The sequence below is a fragment of the Microcaecilia unicolor genome, chromosome 1, assembly GCF_901765095.1.
Source record: "Microcaecilia unicolor chromosome 1, aMicUni1.1, whole genome shotgun sequence".
Lineage (NCBI taxonomy): Eukaryota > Metazoa > Chordata > Amphibia > Gymnophiona > Siphonopidae > Microcaecilia > Microcaecilia unicolor.
The window spans coordinates 531,302,595-531,327,043 of NC_044031.1; the positions used below are offsets into that span (position 1 = coordinate 531,302,595).

Genomic DNA, 24,449 nt, shown 5'->3' on the forward strand with positions numbered 1-24,449 from the left:
ATGACATAAAACTCATCTGTTTCAGACAAATAGCCAAGAACTAAATATCCCCTAACTAATAGGTGGTAAACCCTGCTCATACAGTACAATGCAGTGTAGGCGGAGTTCTGTCAGTGCCCGTCGGGGTATGTGACCGTAAGAAGGATTGGAAGTTTGTTTTGTTCCCCTTCTGAAGAAGCAACTGCAAAACTCGGCCAGGGTTAAGGGGATTATCTCTTATGGAGTAGAATGAGGTGTGGAATTGCAAGGAGAGTGTTCACTAAATCATGGGAGACATCTCTAAGGGAAGTAAGATTTAATATCATATACAACTAAGACTGTGAATATAGCTTTTGTCTATTTAAACATCTAATGTATATTTGTATTTGTGAGTATGATATAACAATATGAGTTTGTAATGAGCCATTATTGGGTAATAGCACTAGCAGCATTTAGGCGTTGAGCATTGTACAGTTTGACATTGGAAGAGCTTTGCACTACTATAACCTTTTGTATGTACATAGTGGTTGAAGATATTGAAGAAATGTTTTTTTTTTTACAAAATGTTATAGTGTAAATAGTTGGATATAAGTGTGAATGAAGACACAGTTAATGCATTATTTTGCCTTAGGAGGCAGCGGTGTATGTACATACCTGGTTATGGGATTTGGAACACCTAATGTGCATTGATGGTTCCATCTATGACTCTGCCACATGTTCCCTTGGGAATGTAATGGTAGGAATGGGTATGAACTGAGCACATTAATATCACTATTATATAGGATTATATTTAAATGTTGATAGGTTTATTACTGAGGATTATTTGGAAGTCAATAAACAACAAAAAGCCAAACTAAATACAGTTGAATCAGAAATTAGATCCCTAGAGTTAATATTTGCCAAATCACCTAATAACTTCTGCTGTGATTTATGTTAATGACCAACTCTCTGCCCCTTTCTCCATGTCCAGAAGTACAAGACAGGGGTGCCCTCTCTCTTCTTTTCAATTTAGCAATTGAACCACTAGCCATAGCCTTATATAGTAATATAGTAGGATTTAGATTAAAAGACACAGAAACTAAATTATCTCCTTATGCTGATGACCTTATGTTATATATCACCATACCCTCCATTAAACATGTATTATCAACTATACAATCATTCTCTTATATCTCTGGTTACAAAATTAACTGGGATAAGACAGAATGTCTTCCCATTCATGATAGTATCAACATTCAAGAATTATCTCAATTCCCCTTCAAAATTCAACTCTCACATGTGAAATACTTAGGCATTTTATGTTGTCATTCAATACGCAAAACTATTGACAAAAACAGAGAAATTTTACTTCAGTCATTAAAAACACTTACATCATGTTGGTCTCCCTTATTCCTCAGTTAATGGAGTAGACTTGAGACAGTAAAAACGAAACTCGCTCCCAGAGTAAATTATCTCTTAAGTATGCTTCCGCTCTTATTTCCACCATCTTTCTTTAAGCAGTTAGATAAACTGCTAACAGACATTCTCTGGCAACACAAACCTCCTCGTATAGCTACTAGAATACTGAAAGCCCCTAAACACCTTGGAGGGGTAAACTTCCCAGACTTTCTTCAATACCACTCAGCATTCATTTTAAATCAGGGAAGTCAGTGGTTTCATACATCTCATTCATTTTCTACACCTTCTTGGTTGAAATTGAAACAGCTTTATCTCCGAATATCCCATTGAATAAACTAGCATTTATGTCACCCACTCACTTAAAAATACCTTTGAGGAGTGGCCTAGTGGTTAGTGTGGTGGACTTTGGTCCTGGGGAGCTGGGTTCGATTCCCACTTCAGGCACAGGCAGCTCCTTGTGACTCTGGGCAAGTCACTTAACCCCCCATTGCCCCAGGTACAAATAAGTACCTGTATATAATATGTAAGCCGCATTGAACCTGCTATGAGTGGGAAAGTGCGGGGTACAAATGTAACAAAAATATAAAAAACTACTCTTGTTTCATTTCAATTATTAGAAAAGATTTTATTAAAGAAATCTAGTGGGTTTCATAACTCTGTCTTATGGAATAACTCAATTAATTGCCAAACCGACCATTCATTGGCTAATTTGGCAGTCCCATAACATCTGGTTCATAGATCAATTACTGCAAAATAATAAATGCAAATCATTTGCTCAACTTAAAGCAACCTTCAGGATGCAGAATTCCTCCACTTTCTACTGTTAGAACACTCTTTAAACCATCTCCTCTATTGCCACAAATCCTAGAACGTACACAGGAAGTTTTTATCTTAAAGACTCTTCACTGCTCTCATCACACTTCGATCTACTACAAGATATTTCAATTAAATAAAAGAAACTATAGCCTGGCCACTCAACAAGTATGGGAACACCCTCATACCAGAATAATTATGGAACTCATTTTTAATCCATGGCCCTAGAGTCTCTATGTCCGCTTCAGTCACACAATCCTTATATTTCATTTATCATCGTTCACTTTGGACTTCCAGAAAAGTAAAGGCCAGTGGTCAATCTCCGTTGTATCAGCGTTGGTCATGTTCCAAAGCAATTGGTACACTTTCACATATGTTATTTGACTAGCAATCTCCAAATTTTTTGGTCCAAGGTTTGGAGTAAAATATCTGATATCCTTCATGTGTCAACTACTAGCTCCTTGAAACTTATTATATGGAAATCAATTATCCTACCTGAAATATCTGATGAATCGGACAAATTTCTATTTGATTTTCTAATATCTGTTGCCCCTTAAACTCATTGTTAATCATTGGAAGGCTAACTCACCTCTTTCTTTCCATATGTGGTGGAATTGGGTTATATTGTATAAGAAATGTGAAAATAATTTAAGTTGTACTTTCCAGAAATCTCATAAGTTGTTATAATGGAAAACTTTAGATAATTAATCCCAAGGTTTTTCCTGTTTAAAAATGTCTGAGATGGACAGATTTTTCCCAGTTCTGACTACAAAGAATCTGGCACATGTTTCTCCAAAAAGATTTTGTCTCTTCAGACCTGTTTATCTCTCTGCACTTTACCTGTATCCATCGTCTCCTCAAACACTTTCAGATCAGGGTCCTCAATGTAATAAACTGTCTAATTTCACCCTGTTTCATCTTTCACCATCTCCCAAACATCTGAAGCCTACCACTGCTCCTCACAATCACATTTCCTCTAGATTAGTTAAAAAATTATTAGTCTTTTGGTGCCATATATGTTACCTTTGATATAGCTTCTCTTCTTCAGTTAGGGGTCGTTTCTGTCTTTTGGAAATCTGCAATAATTGATCCCTTAATTAAAGACTGTAGTCTCGGTAATAATTTGGTTGCAATTTCCATCATGGTTTTGTATCATTTTTCTATTTTTTTTAAAGACAAATGTTGTACACTTGCTAATTACCAGATATCTCTTTCTCTCGTAATTAAGATACTAGGAGTCATTTTGTATCCTAATTTAAATTGCCATCTTTGTTTCACCATAATTAGTAAATGTAGCTTTAAATTTAGGATGATTCATTTGATTAGTAAACTTTTTTAACAAGAAAGCTTTGTGCATCTTGGTGCATGCCTTAGTCTTAAGTAATATCTAGTATGCTGGCTGAGAAAACTACAAAGCATCGGTCTACATTGGAGTCTAGAATCAAAAATGTTTTTTTATTAAAATTTTTTAAAAAATTGCAAACTGCTCAGAATACAGCAGCTTGACTCACCTTCGGCAAATCGAGATTTGAAAGTTCGAGACCATTGTGTGAGCGGCTGCACTGGCTTCCTGTGAAGGACCGCATCGCGTTCAAGATCTGCGCATTGGTGCACAAAATCATATATGGTGAAGCCCCTTCCTATATGGACACTCTCATTAACCTGCCGTCCAGGAACTCCCGAAGGTCAGCCGACTCGTACCTCAATCTTCATTATCCAGCTCCTAGTGGCCTCAAATATAGGACCATCTATGGTTCCTCTTTCCCTTATCTCAGCACTCAACTGTGGAACGGGTTGCCTCGAGAGGTCAAACTCACTCCAGATCACCCGACCTTCAAGAAGCGACTTAAGACCCTCCTTTTTGGCAGAGCATACGCTGCGAGCCCTTTAGGTGCCACACCCTTTTAATTCATGACTCTCTCTGTGATAATTTATTACCCCCCCTCTCCCTTTTCCTCCTCAATTTATTTTCTTTCTCCCTCTTGTGACCTTGTAAACTGTATTTTGTACTATTGTTTGCTTACTAACTATTGTAAGCCACATTGAGCCTGCCCATGGGCGGGAATACTGTGGGATATAAATGCCATAAATAAATATTTCACAAGCATTAATCTTGTTACAAGCAACACAAGATACAAAATGTGAACATATATGATATAGTATCATTTCTCAAAAAGAAGTGTTAACTCACAAATGTCTCTTCCTTAGACCACAATATTAAGAAAGGGGAGGAGTTAAACAGATTCAGGGGAATCTAATATGAAACAAGGTAAAGAGGAAAGGCTTAATGCCCTAAGAACCACCTCTTTAAATTTACTATACTGGTATTATATCTCAACAATCTTTTTCAGGCTTATGAATTCTCTCAGTTGATTATGTACAAAAAATATATACATTATACCCTGATATTTCACAATGCATTTACATGGGTATGCTAATAGAAAGGTTGCCCCCAGTGACCTCGTCTCTTCTCTCATTACTAGAAATTCCTTTCTTTTTTGTTGTGTTATTTTTGTTACATCTGGGAAAATCCGTAGTTTCTGACCACAAAACCTTTGCTGCGTATCCTTAAAATACTGCTTTAAAATTGCATTAAAGTCTTGTTCAAAAACACAGTAGATGACGGCAGTAAAAGACCTGCACGGTCCACCCAGTCTGCCCAACAAGATAAACTCACATGTGCCATTTTTTGTATATACCTTACCTTGATTTGTACCTGTCTTTTTCAGGGCACAGACCATATAAGTCTGCCCAGCACTATCCCCGCCTCCTAACCACCAGCCCCGCCTCCCACCACCATCTCTGGCACAGACCGTATAAGTCTGCCCAGCATTATCCCCACCTCCCAACACCAGCCCTGCCTCCCACCACCGGCTAAGCTTCTGGGGATCCAACAAAGGAAATCATGAGAGTAGCTCTGTTTGTTACCTCGGTTAATGAATCTTCCAAAATTTATGAAATGTCTTTCAATTCTTCTGATTTTTCTTGTTCCATATCTCCAGGGATCCCATAGAATCAAATTTAACTGCTAGCCAGGCTCATAATCTGACATCTCCACTATGGTACTTTTCTGATATGGATTCTACACAATCCTAGAGGTACAGTTATGAATTAATGGCTACTCTGATCAGATGGGATAACAGATCCTCCCCTCAGGCCTGTCCCCTCCACAAGAAAGGAGAGGGTTTCAACTGAAAGACCTTTTTACAAATGTCGACAAGGAAATCATAAAGGACATTCAGTTCTCTTTTGAGAAAGGTGGTGAGTCCAAGGTATATGTGCTAGACATCCCAGTTTCTCAGCCCCCTGTGACTGTTCATGACCTTCCTTAGAAGCACAGATGAGAATGTGCGAGATCACCTTCAAGAACCATCAGTGAAAAAGGCAGAAGGCTCTCTGTTTAGATTCCATAAGTCTCCCAGATTTGAGAAGCAGCAGCAGTGTTAGTGGTTTAATAAACTATCAAAAAGGACAAATGGAAAAGAACCAACTCTTAATATCCCTTGGAAGGTCTGGTCACACATTTTGGATTGCCAAAATGCTATTGTCTCTTCCCACATAATTTCATACCAGCCAATACATGCAAAGCATACTTGACAAAGTAGAAGATCTGTCAGATTTTTCTCTCTGCTAAGGCGTTCCCAGACCTGTTCTGGGGGAACCCCAGCCAGTCAGGTTTTCAGAATATCCACAATCAATATGCATCAAAAGTTCATGACAAACTCTTGCCTTTATTAACCTTGTAAATTTCGTCTAGTAACAGAACCAACAAGGTGTTCATATTATAGGATTTCTACAAACCTGTTCTCTCAATAAACAGATTTGAAATAAAATATCTTGTCATTCACTTTTCTGATCACAAAAAGTTTTAAATTATTTCATAAGAAGTTTTTAAAAGGACTTCTTTATTGAAATACATTTTTTTGGGTGATTAAGGATATATGTATGTTGTATACCCAGATTTTTTGTGCATGTTATTTTGACATTAGATCTGGGGATGTTAAAATTTTCATAATAAATGAAATGCATTTTCTCTTAATGCAGACATGGAAACCCACATATACTCAGTAGAACATTCTCATTCTCAAAGGCTCTAAGCTTTGTAAACAATGTTGTACAACTTGTACTTTTTGGTTCTGTCAGATTATATCGCCCACTTGTGAGAACTGCTATCCTGTTTGTTATTTTAGAACACATTATGCGTGAGCAATTAATTTTTGTCTTTTCTCTGTATTAATTTAATAACTGGAATGGTTTGTGCGGCAATTTCTCCCTCCTGATAACTGACCAGGATTTTATGTTGTGTGGATTCAATTTGATCCTGTTATCATCTTATGAAAATACAGTTCAAAAAACTCTTATTGACATCCTGTTTCTATCCCAGGCCAAAGTTCTGTAAAGTATATGACTGAGTTATGTTGAGCCATGTCCTTCCTGAGTGGACTGGAATCATCCTGGCATTAGCTTCAGCTTTCTGACTCTTTGTACTTGTTAAGAGATTTATATATTTTGCTTATTTTATTATGTGTCACTTTAATGTTGTGCCTCTTCCCCGCAGAAGAAAATTCTGAACAACAGATGCTGAAAAAGAGAAAATGAAATGATGGTTATTGCTGGATTTGAATATTTTAGTTTTTGTCATCTTATTAACTTCATCTTAAATTACTTAACAGACTAGTAATTTGTTTTTATAATTATTCTATTTTGATTGGTTTATGTGCTTTAATGTTTTAGAGAATGGTTTTTCCTGCTCTCCCATGAAGTTTTGAACCCTATGTACTGCCTCTTCGAATATGCTGGCAAAAGCAACTACTGCCTCCAAATTAATCCAGCATCCACAATTAATCCAGATCACCTTTCGTATTTCTGCTTCATTGGCCGTTTTATTGCAATGGTGAGTGGTATTTTACCATTTCATACTTTTTTTTACAGTATTTTATTTATTGAATTTAACATTATATCCAAGCAATTACAATTGTACAGAAAAGTGCTGCAAAATCAATAATAAACATAAGATAATCCACCATTCCAGATAGGAAATTAAGCAGACTCCCAAGTCCACAATATTGAGATCCTAGACTTAATGAGAGGAATTAAACAAAGAAATAAAGAAAACACTTTAGGCATTAACATACCCCAGGTGCTGTGGCTAGGTACTAGTTAAATGAAAAGCTCAACTCAGTCTCCCGACACCCGTTTAGTTGCCAAAAAGGCTGAAAGGTAAGAAGATTCAAAGACAACATATTTAATAGAATTGTGTCTAATAATACATCTGCATGGATTTCTTAGGAAAAAGGTCCCCCCCACTTGAAGAACACCTGGGTTCAGTAACAAAAACTGCTTTCGTCAGCGTTGGGTATTTCTTGAAACATCAAGGAAGATCTGAATTTTAAAGGCCAAAAACAGTTTCTCTCTGTTCTTAAAGAACATTCTCAATAACCATTGCTTATCAGGAGACAATGCCACTGAAGCAACCAAAGTTTCTGCAGTGGCTACTTCTGAGTCCGAAGTGTCCAATATTGCAGAAACATCCATAAGATTTGCTGCTATTCCACCGCTTTCCTCGGTAAATAATAAGCTTGTGAAAAAGGAAGAAATCTATCCTCTGGTATACCAAGAATTTCCTTCTTATGACATTTCACCATTTCCAAGGGCATAACAGTGGGTACCCTTGGAAAATTTAAGAAGCGAAGATTGTTGCTCCTTGCAAAATTTTCCAAAGTCTCACATTTATTCCTCAAATTAGACAAATCTTTAACCCATTAAGTCTGTACCACCAGAAAACTCCCTACTGATTTGTTCCACTCGAGATGATAACACCTTCACCTTTGTTTCATTTTTTTCTGCTTTTGATTATACTTGAGAAAGTTTCTGTGTAAGAGCATGGATTTGTGGAAAGAAGGCTTTACCCAAGTCTGAAATCAATAACCATTAAGAATCCAGTGTTTCCTCAGTGGGCTTCCTTTGCAGAAACTCAGGAATAGGCACAACTGACATAGGTTCAGGTAAATCACCTTCCAGCTCCTGTTTGGTAACTCCTTGGTTCCCCGCTATGGAGCTCGCAGCAAGGTTGTTTTCTGGGGGAAGACTTCCAAACTTATTCCCTCAGTCTCCTGCTGATATAGTGGAGCCTCGCTCAAAGCAGCGCCCCACATACTTCCTGTTAGGGGCACTGCCGACTCGATGAGCGTAGAACTTGCTCCTTGTGGCTGCAGGGGAGGGGCTCTTCAGTTAGGGCTTAATGATGTTTCAAGCCCTGGAGACACTGCCAAATCCTTTCTCGCAGCTGGCGTCTCTAACAGGCTGCCTCCAAACCTCTCCACCAGCCTAGCACTCCTCAAATGCTGATCCATCGGACCAGTGATAAGGAATTGAAGCCTCAGCAGCTTTTCCCCTTCGATTAGGCATTGTTTGAAAGCAAAGCAGAGCGACATCTGCAGCACCTCAGGTACGTCCGGCCATCTTGGATCACAAGTCTTTTATACGGTTTTATATGGCTATAATATTTTTTTTAAAGCCCTATCCAGTTGCATATTTAGCAATGCTAGAGAAAAGTGAGAGTGAATGTTGTGGAGCTTATCCAAGTTGATCACTTAGAACTAGATTCTATATATGATGCCAAACAAAATATGCCTAGGCATTTTCTATAAATTATGCCTAAGTTAGGCATACTTTAAAGCGTAAGTGTAAATTTCCGTGCAGTTTATAGAATATGCCGAGCGCCCATCTGTGTGACTAAATTTATCTGTATTCTCTCAGAAAAGAGGGTTCTTGAGATCTTTCCTTGGTTATATATCTTTGTTTCTAGTGGTACTCTTTCCAGCAAGCTCCCGGGTCTTTTGCTAAGGTGCACTTGCGTTTTTAGCTCTAGCTAAAAATCAGCTGGTGTTAAACGCTGAGACTCCCATAATACTATAATGTGCATCTCAACGTTTAGCGCCAATTGATTTTTAGTGTGAGGTAAAAACACTAGCGCACTTTAGTAAAAGACCCCCTTAATGTTCTAGAGTGACCTTTCATTTTACTCTACCAAACTTGGTAACTCGCCTCAACATAGGTTTGAGGCGGGTAACAAATTCTAAAAATACAGATAATAAGAACTTTCCGCTCAGTATCACAGATTTTTCACTGGCAAAGAAATGAAAAATGCTCTTTCTGTTTAAAAATGGTAGGACAAATGGATTTTAGACTTTCTAAACAAGGTGATAACAAATTTTTGCTTTTTAATGAAAATAAAACATGCCCAAATGTATACCATTATTAGAGGAGGTGTAATGGGTATATGAATTTGCACACTATTCAGGCTGGTTCTGCAAGCTCATTTTTTAAATACTTATTGAAAATTGGTGACATCACTACATATAGGTACACAGTATAAAAGCAGGCAAAAGAAAAAAATAAAACAGAAACATACACATAGGCATGAATGATAATACAGTGAGAGACTAGAAGAGTTGCTTTCTCTTAACCAGCCTGATAAGTAGATATCCAGTATTTCTAGAAGTTATCCAGATTTATCCAATGTGAAGTGTGCTGCTACCAGTTTCCAAATTCTTGATAACTTAGAATGATTGTTTCTTTTCTGCTGCCTTCATATTTACAGGTCAAGGATATTATATGCTACCAAAATGTCATGTTTAAAAAGGCAACATTTTTCTAAATAGCTAGTATCATTTGTATTGACAGTAAAATTAAAATATGTAATAATCTCTTATGAGTTCCTTGAACAAGAGCCCCATGACCAAAGACAAAAAAAAAATCACAATCTCAAATGATGATTCCTTTTTGATATCTGTTTTCATAGATTTTCTTATATATGTTTCCAGGCATCCTGCCAGAACAGCTATAAGATATGGGTTGAGCTAGTGTTTCCCAAGTCAGTCCTGGAATGAATATGTATGAGATTGATTTGCATATACTGCCTCCATTGTATGCAAATCTGTTTCGTGCATATTCATTGTGGATATCCTGAACACCTGACTTCAAGGGGGTATGCCAGGGACTGCCTTGGGAAACACTGGGTTAAGCTACCAAGTTTAGAAAAACAGTGCCAACACTCATTGGAATCTGACAATTCTGCCTTCCACTTTTCTTCACAGCGTCCCCGAGGCTCAATGGGACTCAAAATACAGGGATCACTTAGCCTGTTAAAACAGATCTGTTAACATTCCAACAAAAAAGTATCAATTAGGTCTATACCGAATATTCGTATGCAATTTGATTCAGCCCTGAATAGTGTCCCAAATATATTATTCATATTCAGCCGAATAGTGATTTAAAATCAAATACAAATAATCCGGAGCTCTACTGTGCTAAATCCTACTGAAATAAACACTTGATCTCGGCTTTCACGTTGCTTCTTTTATTATTTCTTATGTTAAAGCTCAGTGCCCAATATTCATATTTGGTATTCATATTCGGCCGAACAATATTTCTCATTATTAGTATTCAGCCTAATAGTAAAACATGCTATTCAGTACAGCTCTAGATCAATACTGCTCTTCTGATTATGTCAGCCTCCCAGAATTATGTTAACCTAGGGCTAGATTTAAATAAGACATCTGTCATCCTAGAGAAATTGGAGGTTCTGTGGAACAACCACCTACCCCCTCATTATAGCCTGTTCAGACCATGATTTTGAGTCCCACATCTGCTAAAGTACCTCAGTCATTTATGGCCCCTATTCACATTCTCTTCCTAGCCCTGTCCCTTCCTAATCTTTTCCCTCACCCCCTACCTCTCTACGCTACAGGAACTCACTGCCCATCCATCGACTTCATCACCTCACCTTCTCTCCTACCCTCTTCCTCCCTCTTGGCTTTTAATCTCCGCCTCGTTCTTCCGTCCATCTTGCCTTCCCCATTCCACCTAAATACCTCTCGCCTTCGACGCCTTCGTGGCCACACCTCTCCTACTCTCCTCCGCTCTCTTTTACTCCTTCTCTTACTCTCAGCCGGTGACATCAATCCCAATCCTGGCCCCCCTCACCAACTATTATCCAAACTCTACAGATCTCACCGCGACCTCTCTAACCTCATCTCTATTTCTCTACTCCCCTCCTCTTCTCTGCCCTTCTCTTGCGCCCTATGGAATGCCCGCTCTATCTGTAACAAACTCGCCTATATCCAGGACCTCCTTATCTCGCATCACCTCCATCTGCTTGCCATAACAGAAACCTGGCTCTGCACTGATGACTCTGCTTCAGTCGCAGCCCTGTGCCATGGCGGTTATCTATTTTCACATACTACTCGCCCTGCTGGCCGTGGGGGCGGTGTTGGACTACTTCTCTCTCCCTCCTCCAGTTTCAACCCCTTCTTCCACCTCAATCTCACTGTTTTTCCTCCTTTGAAGTCCACTCTATCCGCCTTTTCTCTCCTCTGCCTCTTCGAATAGCGGTCATTTATCGTCCCCCTGATAAGTCCCTTTCATCCTTTCTCAGTGACTTTGACGCCTGGCTTGCCTTCTTCCATGATCCTTCCTTCCCCTCTCTCATCCTTGGTGACTTTAATATTCCTGCTAATGATCCTTCCAACTCTTATATTTCCAAGTTACTCGCTTTAACGTCCTCCTTTAATCTCCAACTATGCTCCACCTCCCCCACTCATCAAAATGGTCACTGTCTTGGTCTCATCTTCTTCTCCAACTGTTCACCCTCTAGTTTCCTTGCCTCTGATCTTCCCTCCTCTGATCACCATCTTATAACTTTCACACTTAAATCTCCTCCCTCCCAGTCCCGTCCTATCTTATCTAATTTATCTAGGAATCTTCACGATATTGACCCTTCATCTCTATCCTCCCATGTTTCAAACCTCCTCTCTACTGTGGCACCATCCACGTCTGTCAACGAGGCTGTTTCTTCTTGCAACAATACTCTATCCTCTGCCTTAGACACTCTTGCACCTTTGATGACCCGCCCTGTAAGGCGTACAAAACCCCAACCTTGGCTGACTTCTAATATCCGCTACCTACGTTCCTGTACCCGCTCTGCCGAACGCCTCTGGCGGAAATCTCGGGCCCTTGCTGATTTCTTACACTTTAAGTTCATGCTGACCTCCTTCCAATCTGCTCTTTTACGTGCCAAACAGGATTATTATATCCAACTGACCAACTCTCTTGGCTCTAATCCTCGACTTCTCTTCACCACATTGAACTCTCTCCTCAAGGTGCCCCCTCCCCCAACTCCCCCTTCATTATCTCCTCAGACCCTTGCTGAATTCTTTCACAACAAGGTTCAAAAGATAAACCTTGCTTTCTCTACCTCACCAGCTCTCCCTCCACTAGTTTGTTCCCCTCTTTCTCCTTCCCCTCATTCCCTTTCCTCCTTTCCTGAAGTTACTATTGAGGAAACTACACTTCTCCTTTCTTCCTCAAAATGTACCACCTGTTCCTCTGATCCCATTCCCACCCACCTTCTTAATGCCATCTCTCCTGCTCTTATTCCTTTTATCTGTCACATTCTCAACCTCTCACGTTCCACTGCGACTGTCCCTGCTGCCTTTAAACATGCTGTGGTCACACCTCTCCTTAAGAAGCCTTCACTTGACCCTACTTGTCCCTCTAATTACCGACCCATCTCCCTCCTTCCTTTTCTCTCCAAATTACTTGAGCGTCCTGTTCACCGCCGCTGCCTTGATTTTCTCTCCTCACATGCTATTCTTGACCCACTACAATCTGGTTTTCGCCCACTCCACTCAACCGAAACTGCGTTTACTAAAGTCTCCAATGACCTATTACTGGCTAAATCCAGAGGTCAATATTCCATCCTCATTCTTCTTGATCTTTCCGCTGCTTTTGACACTGTCGATCACAGCATACTTCTCGATACCCTGTCCTCACTTGGATTCCAGGGCTCTGTCCTTTCCTGGTTCTCTTCCTACCTCTCCCTCCGCACCTTTAGTGTTCACTCTGGTGGATCCTCTTCTACTTCTATCCCTCTGCCTGTCGGCGTACCTCAGGGTTCTGTTCTTGGTCCCCTCCTCTTTTCTATCTACACTTCTTCCCTTGGTTCATTAATCTCATCCCATGGCTTTTCCTACCATTCTATTCTGATGATCCCAAATCTACCTTTCTACCCCTGATATCTCACCTTGCATCCAAACCAAAGGTTCAGCGTGCTTGTCTGACATTGCTGTCTGGATGTCTCAACGCCACCTGAAATTAAATATGACCAAAACCGAGCTTCTCATTTTCCCCCCCCAAACCCACCTCCCCGCTCCCCCTGTTTTCTATTTCTGTTGATGGCTCTCTCATTCTCCCTGTCTCCTCAGCTCGAAACCTTGGGGTCATCTTTGACTCTTCTCTCTCCTTCTCTGCTCATATCCAGCAGATTGCCAAGACCTGTCGTTTCTTTCTTTACAACACCCGTAAAATCTGCCCCTTTCTTTCCGAGCACTCTACCAAAACCCTCATCCACACCCTTGTCACCTCTCGTTTAGACTACTGCAATCTGCTTCTTGCTGGCCTCCCACCTCTCCCCTCTCCAGTCGGTTCAAAACTCTGCTGCCCGTCTCATCTTCCGCCAGGGTCGCTTTACTCATACTACCCCTCTCCTCAAGACCCTTCACTGGCTCCCTATCCGTTTTCGCATCCTGTTCAAACTTCTTCTACTAACCTATAAATGTACTAACTCTGCTGCTCCCCAGTATCTCTCCACACTCGTCCTTCCCTACACCCCTTCCCGTGCACTCCGCTCCATGGATAAATCCTTCTTATCTGTTCCCTTCTCCACTACTGCCAACTCCAGACTTTGCGCCTTCTGTCTCGCTGCACCCTACGCCTGGAATAAACTTCCTGAGCCCCTACGTCTTGCCTCATCCTTGGCCACCTTTAAATCTAGACTGAAAGCCCACCTCTTTAACATTGCTTTTTACTCGTAACCACTTGTAACCACTCGCCTCCACCTACCCTCCTCTCTTCCTTCCCGTTCACATTAATTGATTTGATTTGCTTATTTTATTTATTTTTTGTCTATTAGATTGTAAGCTCTTTGAGCAGGGACTGTCTTTCTTCTATGTTTGTGCAGCGCTGCGTATGCCTTGTAGCACTATAGAAATGCTAAATAGTAGTAGTAGAGTCCCCCATCTGCAAATATTTATAGTTTTATGTGACTCTTGGAGAACTGTAACCACTGGATCATCTGATTACCTGCAAGACCAAACCTAGGTATAAGTTTTGGAAGGGGCAACAAACTTATTTTCCACCAGTTGTGCTTTCATCCTTATCCCTAAGTTTTGCCATATTGGCCAAGCGATCGTATTCTTCCCAGTTTTAAACTTTTGATTATTCCTGATAGAAATATTAAAGGAGGCACATGAGTTCATCTCTCAAACTTTATCTAGCTGTACCAATGTTGTTATAGAATGCTAAATCAGAGCAATATTCCATAGTGGTTAGGTAGCGAAAGGATACCCCCCCCCCCCCCCCCCCCCGGTGAAAAAAAAACCCCCCCCCCCCCCCCCCCCGGGTGCACGCCGCTGGGGGGTGTCGCGCACCGGTCAGTGTCGTTCTTTCCATGTTCCCTGTGCCCCGGAACAGGAAGTAACCTGTTCCGGGGCAGAGGGAGCATCGAAACGAACGACGCTGACCGGCGCGTGGCACTCTCCCAGCGGCGTGCACCCGGGGCGGACCACCCCCACCGCCCCCCCCCTTGGTACGCCACTGCCCCACAGCGTAGAAGGGATGCCATATGATACCTAAAAAAAATCCAGAAAGCAGTCACCTACTTCATCCTTCAAGGCCTTAATTGTCCGTAACCCTATTTGAGGGTATTATCCTATCCATAACTGACAATAGAAGTCCTTATAGCACAAACCAGGAAGCATAACCAAGGTATAATTTATTTCTGGCACTAAGATCATTTTAATAGCTTTCACTTCATCTCTTTATGAGAGTTAACTGGAACCATTTATGAATCATATCAGAGAGTATGTCAAATATAACATTTATACTAAACTGAAAAGTTTGCTCAGGATCTTGTATTTAAGCTGGAGTGATGACTATTTAAAATTTAAAATGCCTAAAACAGCTCAAGCCACAGCCTCATTCATACACATAACCTCGGATTTCTTCCAGTGCACCTTATAGCTGGAAAACGTATTAACCACTTCCAGTGACACCAGGAGTGATACCTTGGGTTTCAACAGAAATAAAAGCAAATCATCAACATATGCTGCTGGTTTACATACAAAAAAATTATAAGAGCTCTTCTATTTTGACGAGATAGAAAGGCAACAGGGCAGACTTCATTATTTGCATGAATATCAAACCCTTAAATCGCTCTAAAGACTTTGTTTTGAAGAAAGTGTGGGATAAGATTTATGAGTTCTGGTGTTAAATGCAATTTGTATTATGAAGGTAATGTACCCAAGTATCCTATTCTTCAGGAAATACATAGGTCTGTTGTTTCTTGCTCTGTAACTCCCTAATTCCTTATTTGTCCTGTCTGTCCTGAATAGATTGTAAGCTCTGTTGATTAGGGACTGTCTCTTGCATGTTTGCATACAATGCTGCATACATCTAGTAGCGCTATAAAAATAAGTAGTAGTAGTACTGCACTTTAGTTCTTTGTAGTTAGAACAAATATTTTAGTTATTAATGAGACTTTTGATTTTGGATTTTAGATTTAATTGCTCAGTTTTCCAAATCGGAGGTCAAGACAAGTAACATATTCAGGCATAATTGGTAGGTTCTGTAAATAGGGTTGGAAAAAAGTGCTCCCCTGGGGCACTGCTAGGCTGCTGGTGGTCCATGGTTCTTTGGTATTGCTGCTGCTAGTGCAGGGCCTGGCGGTGAGCCAAGCTGCAAACCCAGAAGTGTTTGCGGTTGAAAGAGAAACAGCACTCCAGGTCCAGTAGGGCTTGGCGCATGTTTGGGCTGATGTGAGGAAGGTGGCTGGAGTTATGGGATGACAGCACTCATCGATGCTGTGAGTGGGTCGAAGGCCAGCACATGAATGGTAGAAGCATGCCTATAACCGGGAGACCCTGACAAGATATTTTGAAGTTCCTGGGACTGAGACTTGTGCATGTGTGTCCAAGGAAGTCGGAAATAGGAGTCAAAATGTCTGAGACCAGCTTGGATAAATATTTTAATATTATGCATGATGGTTTGAGAACAGGAGGAGCTTAGAAGAAGGTGTGCCTTCGGATTGGCAGGATGCGTAAGACTGGCATATAAAATGCTAATTCTGGCACGAGCTGCTTGGTGTGTACTGATAGAAATGGCATTAGCATTCCACAAATGTTCGTTTGGATTGAGTGGATATTTGTTTTTATGATTATGTATTTGTTAGAGAAGGATTTGAAATTTAATAGAAATTTAACTATAAAAGGAGCGTTTGAGGAAATAGTATATGCTGGTAAAGAGACATAATGTTAATGTATCCTGCTGAGCCGGTAAGTGCTGTGAGATCATGCAGTTGGTAACTAAATGACAGGAGAGCTACTGCAGAAGAAATATGTTGCTCTCCTTTAAGTATGAGAAGAAATGAGTGCCTGTGGAATACAAATTGTTTTTGATTGATGTGGGTGAACAACTGTGAAAGAGAAGTGATTTACATAGGGTCCATCAGTTTATTTCAAAAGTGTGTGGTGTGGCAGGAGATGGCTGATTCTTATGAAGGGAATTAAAAAATAGAAATTAGGGTTGTTGTTTTTTTTTACATATGAGAAGCATGCTGCAATGACCAAATGGGCAGCGGCTTTAATGCTGAATCATATTGTAATACATGAGGGTGAATGAGATGAGACTTCTGTTGAGCTGCTTTCTCCTAATATTTAAAAACTCAGTGACTGAGATTATAGAGCTGCATTTAATAGCCAATTTAATACTGAAAGTAAAACTGCTAAAGAATAAAAGTCCAGTTTTAAAAATGACATTGAAAATTAAGAAAGGAAGTTCCATTTTATGCTATGTGTTAGTGAGATATATGAGAGAGAGCATGTTGGAATGTAATATAGTTATGGAAGTAAAAATATATAGGCAGGTGATCTAGACAAGGGAACAAAGTGGTGGAGATGGCCTAAGAGTAGAACAGTGCCAACGAATAAAACAGTATAGAGAATCTTTATTTAATGATGATTCCACATAGTTGTGTTTTGGTAAATGCCTGCATCAGGGTGTCCTGATTGCTCTAGAGGAGGAATCAAATGTCTTCACCACCATCAACACCTTAGCATCTCAAAGGTCTGCCTCAGACTGATATAAATTCTTTCAGCAAGTGATATTCAAAGCAAATAAGGGACTGAAGCAAGTATGGGAGAATGATCTTTGAACACCAACTAAAAGAAAAATACTAGGCCTGTTTGTTTGTTTAATTCTTAGAGCTTCCTCTTTTGGTACCAAGTGTCCTGCTTTTGGGACAGGATCCTCCTTCCCTTTTCTCAGAGGGGAAAGTGAAAATGTTAAACAAAAGCTAGAATGAAAACAAGAAAATAATTTAGTAGCTAAAATCTTCTTAACTTGGTAAAACACATGCTGTACTGCTGCTTTAGTACTGGTACTAATACAGCGCAAATCTTACTTGTCATCATTCTTTTGAAATTTTGAACTCTACAAAGAAGGTGCTGTTTTCTTCTAAAGTAAATAACTGCTTAGGGCATTATTATTGTTATTTCACTATAACTTGTAGCCAGTAGACTGAATATAATTTGTACTGTATTTTTCAGAATGTAATATATTATACAATATTCGGGTCTAAAGAACTGAAAACTTCAAAAATTGGCATTTGTTTCAACAAAAGCATAAGTTTAATTTTTGTCCCTCTTCTTCATAGGCCTTGTTTCATGGCAAATTTATTGACACTGGCTTCTCTCTGCCGTTCTACAAGTGCATGTTGAGTAAGAAACTTACTATTAAAGATTTGGAATCCATTGATCCTGAATTTTATAATTCTCTCATTTGGATCAGGTTTGTATAGTCTTGTCTACTTTTCTTTCTTTCTTTCAATAAATTCTTATTTTTCTATGTGTATTTTTAAAAATGTCATTCATTTTTTCTAGGGACAACAACATTGAAGAGTGTGGTTTAGAGATGTACTTTGCTGTTGACATGGAAATTTTGGGGAAAGTTACATCACACGAGTTGAAACCAGAAGGCTCAAATGTTTTGGTGACTGAGGAGAACAAGGAAGAATACATTAGGTAGGAAAATGTGTACAATTCCTTCTATGAAAGGATCCCATTTTGTATTTTTGTGCTTTCTAACATAGTGGATTGTTAATATAATTTTTTTCTAAGGCATTGATATCTATTTGCCCGTTCGTTAGCACAATAACTTTTCAGAAAAGGGAGAAAGGTTCACCAAGTTTTGGTTCACAAGAAGAAAATCTGAGCCTCCACAAAATAGTCACAAGGGCTTTCTGTGGGAATCTGTTGCCATCAGAAAGTGTTTTCAGTGCTCTCGCTTCTATATTTCCAAAGTCTCCATGACATGCCAACACACATTCTGATACCCATGTCCCCATACATATCACATTCAGAGCCATTCCTCTAGCCACATAATATACAGATCCTACATACTCCACCCACTTGCTTGCCTGCTTGCTCTACACACCCACACCCCACAATCAACATATTCCTATACTCTTAGAACCATAACTTCTGTCAAACCACATAAGTCATGAATTGCTCTGTCCTTTGAAATTGTATTTATTTATTTATTTAGATTTTGCTCACACCTTTTTCTCTGATGGCAAAGAGTTGTATAGCAGACTTAAAACACAAACCGTCCTACATCCATACACCTTCATGTTTAAGCTCCCACTCCTGCCTATACACACATACACAGCCATACATGCACACCCACCCAAATTCACCATACATCTGCTACCCCCACACCCATACACACACACAGCCAAATCCCCATATATACACACTTACCACATCACAATCGCTCCCCAAAATGCACAGACTCCCTGCCCTCCACCTATTCTTCTCCTCAACACACATACTCCCCCATCCTGCAAATTATATACTTCACATAAACCACCTATACCCCTTTATAAACATCCATGTTCCTCTCACCCCTGACCACAATACTACCATTACAGGGCACCCCTCCCACCCACACACACACCCACAGTTATGTAATAAATTATTCTCAAAGTCATGCCTCTATATGATCTTGTTTATTTTTATAGAGACACTTTACTAATATACTAATAAATTCAATATTTTCAAGAAAAACAATGAGGGGAAAAATAATATAATCCATGCTATAAGTAGCTCACAAGGAGGAGCTCAAAGGGAGCCAAGATAAGGAAAGGGAAAAAGAAAGCTATTTTACATAACAAAAGACCACAGCAAAGCTGCAAATATATAAATTATGCAGCTAAATAATTTGTAATTTTAATGTATAAGTGAACCTTTTCCTGCCAGGTAATTGTGACCTGGATTGGCCACTGTTGGAAGTAGTCTGACCCAGTCTGACTATTCTTATGTAAATCTGATTCAAATAGTTCTTGGGACCTGCACACATCTTCCCAATTCTGAAAGATTTCCACTGGTTACCAGTGGAGATGAGAATTCAGTTTAAAGTACAGTATGTCTGTTAATTCATAAAGCCTTGAAGTTGGAATCTGACCATTACTTGTGAACAATCTCAAGGTTTAGCAACCAGCCAGATCTTTGAGATCTATGAATGCGGGTTTGCTGGTTATTCCAGCACTACGAAAAATTCATTTCAAATTCATTTTAGTGGTTGGCTCCACCTCCAGGAAAGTTAGATCTAATCCTTGGTATGATCAGTCTCTTCTATTACTTAAGCACCAGCTTCAACATAAAAAGCATATGTGGAGAAAGTCATACCATCTCTGCTTTGAATGCCTATAAAAACTTGGCATACTTATATAAGACATCAGTTCAGACTGCTAAAAAGGACTACTTCTCCAAACATAATTGCTGCACCACATTCTGCTAAACTGTACAGTATCTTGTGTACTTGACTGCTAACTCTAACCTTTTGGATGATCCTGATAATTCGTTCACAGCTGATGATATTGCTGATTACTTCTCTGATAAGGTTGTCAGACTTTATATATCAAAGCAGCCACTCCAGCTATCCAGCCTTCTTTTCTTCTGCGTGGCTCCATGACTAGTAGGTTTTCATCCTTTAATCTGTGGCTGCTGTTATTAGAACTCTTGGTACTGTTAGGAGTACTGCAGCTCCTCATGACCCTATTCCGTCCTGCTTTTTCAAGCACTTCTCTACCACTCTTGTATTTTTCATTCTCCGAGGACAAGCAGGCTGCTTGTTCTCACGACTGGGTGACGTCCGCGGCAGCCCCCACCAACCGGAAGAAGCTTCACGGGCGGTCCGCACGCAGGGCACGCCCACCGCGCATGCGCGGCCGTCTTCCCGCCCGTGCGTGACCGTTCCCGCCAGTCTTTTCTTTTCCGCGCCTGGAGAGAGTCGTGCCGTCGCCGCTCTCTCTTAGCAGCCCCGGAAAAAGACCGTCGTGTTTACGCGAATTTGTTAATTTTGTTTTCTGTTGACGCGCGCTCCAGACAACTTTTTTCTTTTTAAAAAAAAAAAAAGAGAGAGAGCACGCGCTCTTTTCCCTCGTTTTCTAGCGGGGGCGTCGATTTCTTTTTTCGAGGTGTGATTTTCCGCCACCATCAACGACTTTAACTTCGCCGACGCGATTTTTCCGTCGATGTCCTCGAAGGTCCCGAGTGGATTTAAGAAGTGCGGTCGGTGCGGCCGGCCGATCTCGCAGACCGACACCCAAGCAGCCCCCTGCGCCTCCACAACAAAAGCCGGGGACGGGCTTTTGACTGGATCCACGGGAACATAGCCGCCCTCAAAGTGTCCGTACCGGACGATCTGCCGGTCGGAGGGAGGTTAAAATTTTTTCACCAAAGGTGGCCTCTCATAACCTCCGACCAGTGGGTTCTCCAAATAGTGCGGTGCGGATACGCCCTGAATTTGGCCGCCCTTCCACCAAATTGTCCTCCGGGAGCTCAATCCTTCAGCTCCCATCACAAGCAGGTACTTGCAGAGGAACTCTCCGCCCTTCTCAGCGCCAATGCGGTCGAGCCCGTACCACCCGGGCAGGAAGGGCAGGGATTCTATTCCAGGTACTTCCTTGTGGAAAAGAAAACAGGGGGGATGCGTCCCATCCTAGACCTGAGAGGCCTGAACAAATTCCTGGTCAAAGAAAAGTTCAGGATGCTTTCCTTGTGCACCCTTCTGCCAATGATTCAGAAAAACGATTGGCTATGTTCCCTGGATTTAAAGGACGCATACACTCACATCCCGATACTGCCAGCTCACAGACAGTATCTCAGATTCCGCCTGGGCGCACGGCACTTTCAGTATTGTGTGCTGCCCTTTGGGCTCGCCTCTGCCTCACGAGTGTTTACGAAGTGCCTCGTGGTGGTAGCGGCGTACCTACGCAAGCTGGGAGTGCACGTGTTCCCATATCTCGACGATTGGCTGGTCAAGAACACCTCAGAGGCAGGAGCCCTCCGGTCCATGCAGTGCACTATCCAACTCCTGGAGCTGCTGGGGTTTGTGATAAATTACCCAAAGTCCCATCTCCAGCCAACCCAGTCTCTGGAATTCATAGGAGCTCTGCTGAATACCCAGACGGCTCAGGCCTTCCTTCCCGAAGCGAGGGCCAACAACCTCCTGTCCCTGGCTTCGCAAACCAGAGCGTCTCAGCAGGTCACAGCTCGGCAGATGTTGAGACTTCTGGGTCATATGGCCTCCACAGTTCATGTGACTCCCATGGCTCGTCTTCACATGAGATCTGCTCAATGGACCCTAGCTTCCCAGTGGTTTCAAGCCACCGGGAATCTAGAAGATATCATCCGCCTCTCCACCAGTTGCCTCACTTCACTGCTCTGGTGGACTATTCGGACCAATTTGACCCTGGGACGTCCATTCCAAATTCCGCAGCCCACGAAAGTGCTGACGACGGATGCATCTCGCCTGGGGTGGGGAGCTCATGTCGATGGGCTTCACACCCAGGGTCTGTGGTCCCTCCAGGAAAAGGATCTGCAGATCAACCTCCTGGAGCTCCGAGCGATCTGGAACGCACTGAAGGCTTTCAGAGATCGGCTGTCCTACCAAATTATCCAAATTCGGACAGACAATCAGGTTGCAATGTATTACACCAACAAGCAGGGGGGCACCGGATCTCGCCCCTTGTGTCAGGAAGCCGTCGGGATGTGGCGCTGGGCTTGCCAGTTCGGCATGCTCCTCCAAGCCACATACCTGGCAGGTGTAAACAACAGTCTGGCCGACAGACTGAGCAGAGTCATGCAACCGCACGAGTGGTTGCTTCATTCCAGAGTGGTACGCAAGATCTTCCGAGAGTGGGGCACCCCCTCAGTGGACCTTTTCGCCTCTCAGACCAACCACAAGCTGCCTCTGTTCTGTTCCAGACTACAGGCACGCGGCAGGCTAGCGTCAGATGCCTTTCTCCTCCATTGGGGGACCGGCCTCCTGTATGCTTATCCTCCCATACCTTTGGTGGGGAAGACCTTACTGAAGCTCAAGCAAGACCACGGCACCATGATTCTGATAGCGCCTTTTTGGCCCCGTCAGATCTGGTTCCCTCTTCTTCTGGAGTTGTCCTCCGCAGAACCGTGGAGATTGGAGTGTTTTCCGACTCTCATCTCGCAGAACGACGGAGCGCTGCTGCACCCCAACCTTCAGTCTCTGGCTCTCACGGCCTGGATGTTGAGGGCGTAGACTTCGCTTCGTTGGGTCTGTCTGAGGGTGTCTCCCGTGTCTTGCTTGCCTCTAGGAAGGATTCCACTAAAAAGAGTTACTTTTTCAAGTGGAGGAGGTTTGTCGTTTGGTGTGAGAGCAAGGCCCTAGAACCTCGTTCTTGCCCTGCACAGAACCTGCTTGAATACCTTCTGCACTTATCAGAGTCTGGCCTCAAGACCAACTCAGTAAGGAATCACCTTAGTGCGATTAGTGCTTACCATTATCGTGTGCAAGGTAAAGCCATCTCTGGAGAGCCTTTAGTCGTTCGATTCATGAGAGGCTTGCTTTTATCAAAGCCCCCTATCAAGCCTCCTGCAGTGTCATGGGATCTCAACGTCGTCCTCACCCAGCTGATGAAACCTCCTTTTGAGCCACTGAATACCTGCCATCTGAAGTACTTGACCTGGAAGGTCATTTTCTTGGTGGCAGTTACTTCAGCTCAAAGGGTCAGTGAGCTTCAAGCCCTGGTAGCTCATGCTCCATATACCAAATTTCATCACAACAGAGTAGTGCTCCGCACCCACCCAAAGTTCCTGCCGAAGGTGGTGTCGGAGTTCCATCTTAACCAGCCAATTGTCTTGCCAACATTCTTCCCCAGGCCGCATACCCGCCCTGCTGAACGTCAGTTGCACACATTGGACTGCAAGAGAGCATTGGCCTTCTATCTGGAGCGGACACAGCCCCACAGACAGTCCACCCAATTGTTTATTTCTTTCGACCCTAACAGGTTAGGGTCGCTGTCGGGAAACGCACCATCTCCAATTGGCTAGCAGATTGCATTTCCTTCACTTACGCCCAGGCTGGGCTGGCTCTTGAGGGTCATGTCACGGCTCATAGTGTTAGAGCCATGGCAGCGTCAGTGGCCCACTTGAAGTCAGCCACTATTGAAGAGATCTGCAAGGCTGCGACGTGGTCATCTGTCCACACATTCACATCGCATTACTGCCTCCAGCAGGATACCCGACGCGACAGTCGGTTCGGGCAGTCGGTGCTGCAGAATCTGTTTGGGGTGTAAATCCAACTCCACCCTCCAGGACCCGAATTTATTCTGGTCCGAGGCTGCACTCTCAGTTAGTTGTTCTTCGTAGGTCAATTTTCTGTTGTATCCTCGCCGTTGCGAGGTTCAATTGACCTGGGTTCTTGTTTTGAGTGAGCCTGAGAGCTAGGGATACCCCAGTCGTGAGAACAAGCAGCCTGCTTGTCCTCGGAGAAAGTGAATGATACATACCTGTAGCAGGTGTTCTCCGAGGACAGCAGGCTGATTGTTCTCACCTACCCTCCCTCCTCCCCTTTGGAGTTGCGTTTTCATCTTTTGCTTGTCATTCAACTGGCGGGAACGGTCAAGCACGGGCGGGAAGACGGCCGCGCATGCGCGGTGGGCGTGCCCTGCGTGCGGACTGCCCGCGAAGCTTCTTCCGGTTGGTGGGGGCTGCCGCGGACGTCACCCAGTCGTGAGAACAATCAGCCTGCTGTCCTCGGAGAACACCTGCTACAGGTATGTATCATTCACTTCCTCACAATGATTACCGCTAGTCTGCAGC

The 24,449-nt window shown here is 42.2% G+C and overlaps 1 protein-coding gene across 5 annotated transcripts in view; it reads left to right on the forward strand.

Moving 5' to 3' along the window:
- WWP1 (WW domain containing E3 ubiquitin protein ligase 1) overlaps window positions 1-24,449 on the forward strand; it is a 258,360-nt gene that overhangs the window by 206,454 nt on the left and 27,457 nt on the right. For all 5 annotated transcript variants that reach the window (XM_030216171.1, XM_030216177.1, XM_030216185.1 and 2 more), the window contains 3 exons: window positions 6,925-7,084; window positions 17,963-18,096; window positions 18,189-18,329. In XM_030216171.1, coding sequence (XP_030072031.1) covers window positions 6,925-7,084; window positions 17,963-18,096; window positions 18,189-18,329 — 435 coding nt within the window. The remainder of the gene's footprint in view (window positions 1-6,924; window positions 7,085-17,962; window positions 18,097-18,188; window positions 18,330-24,449) is intronic.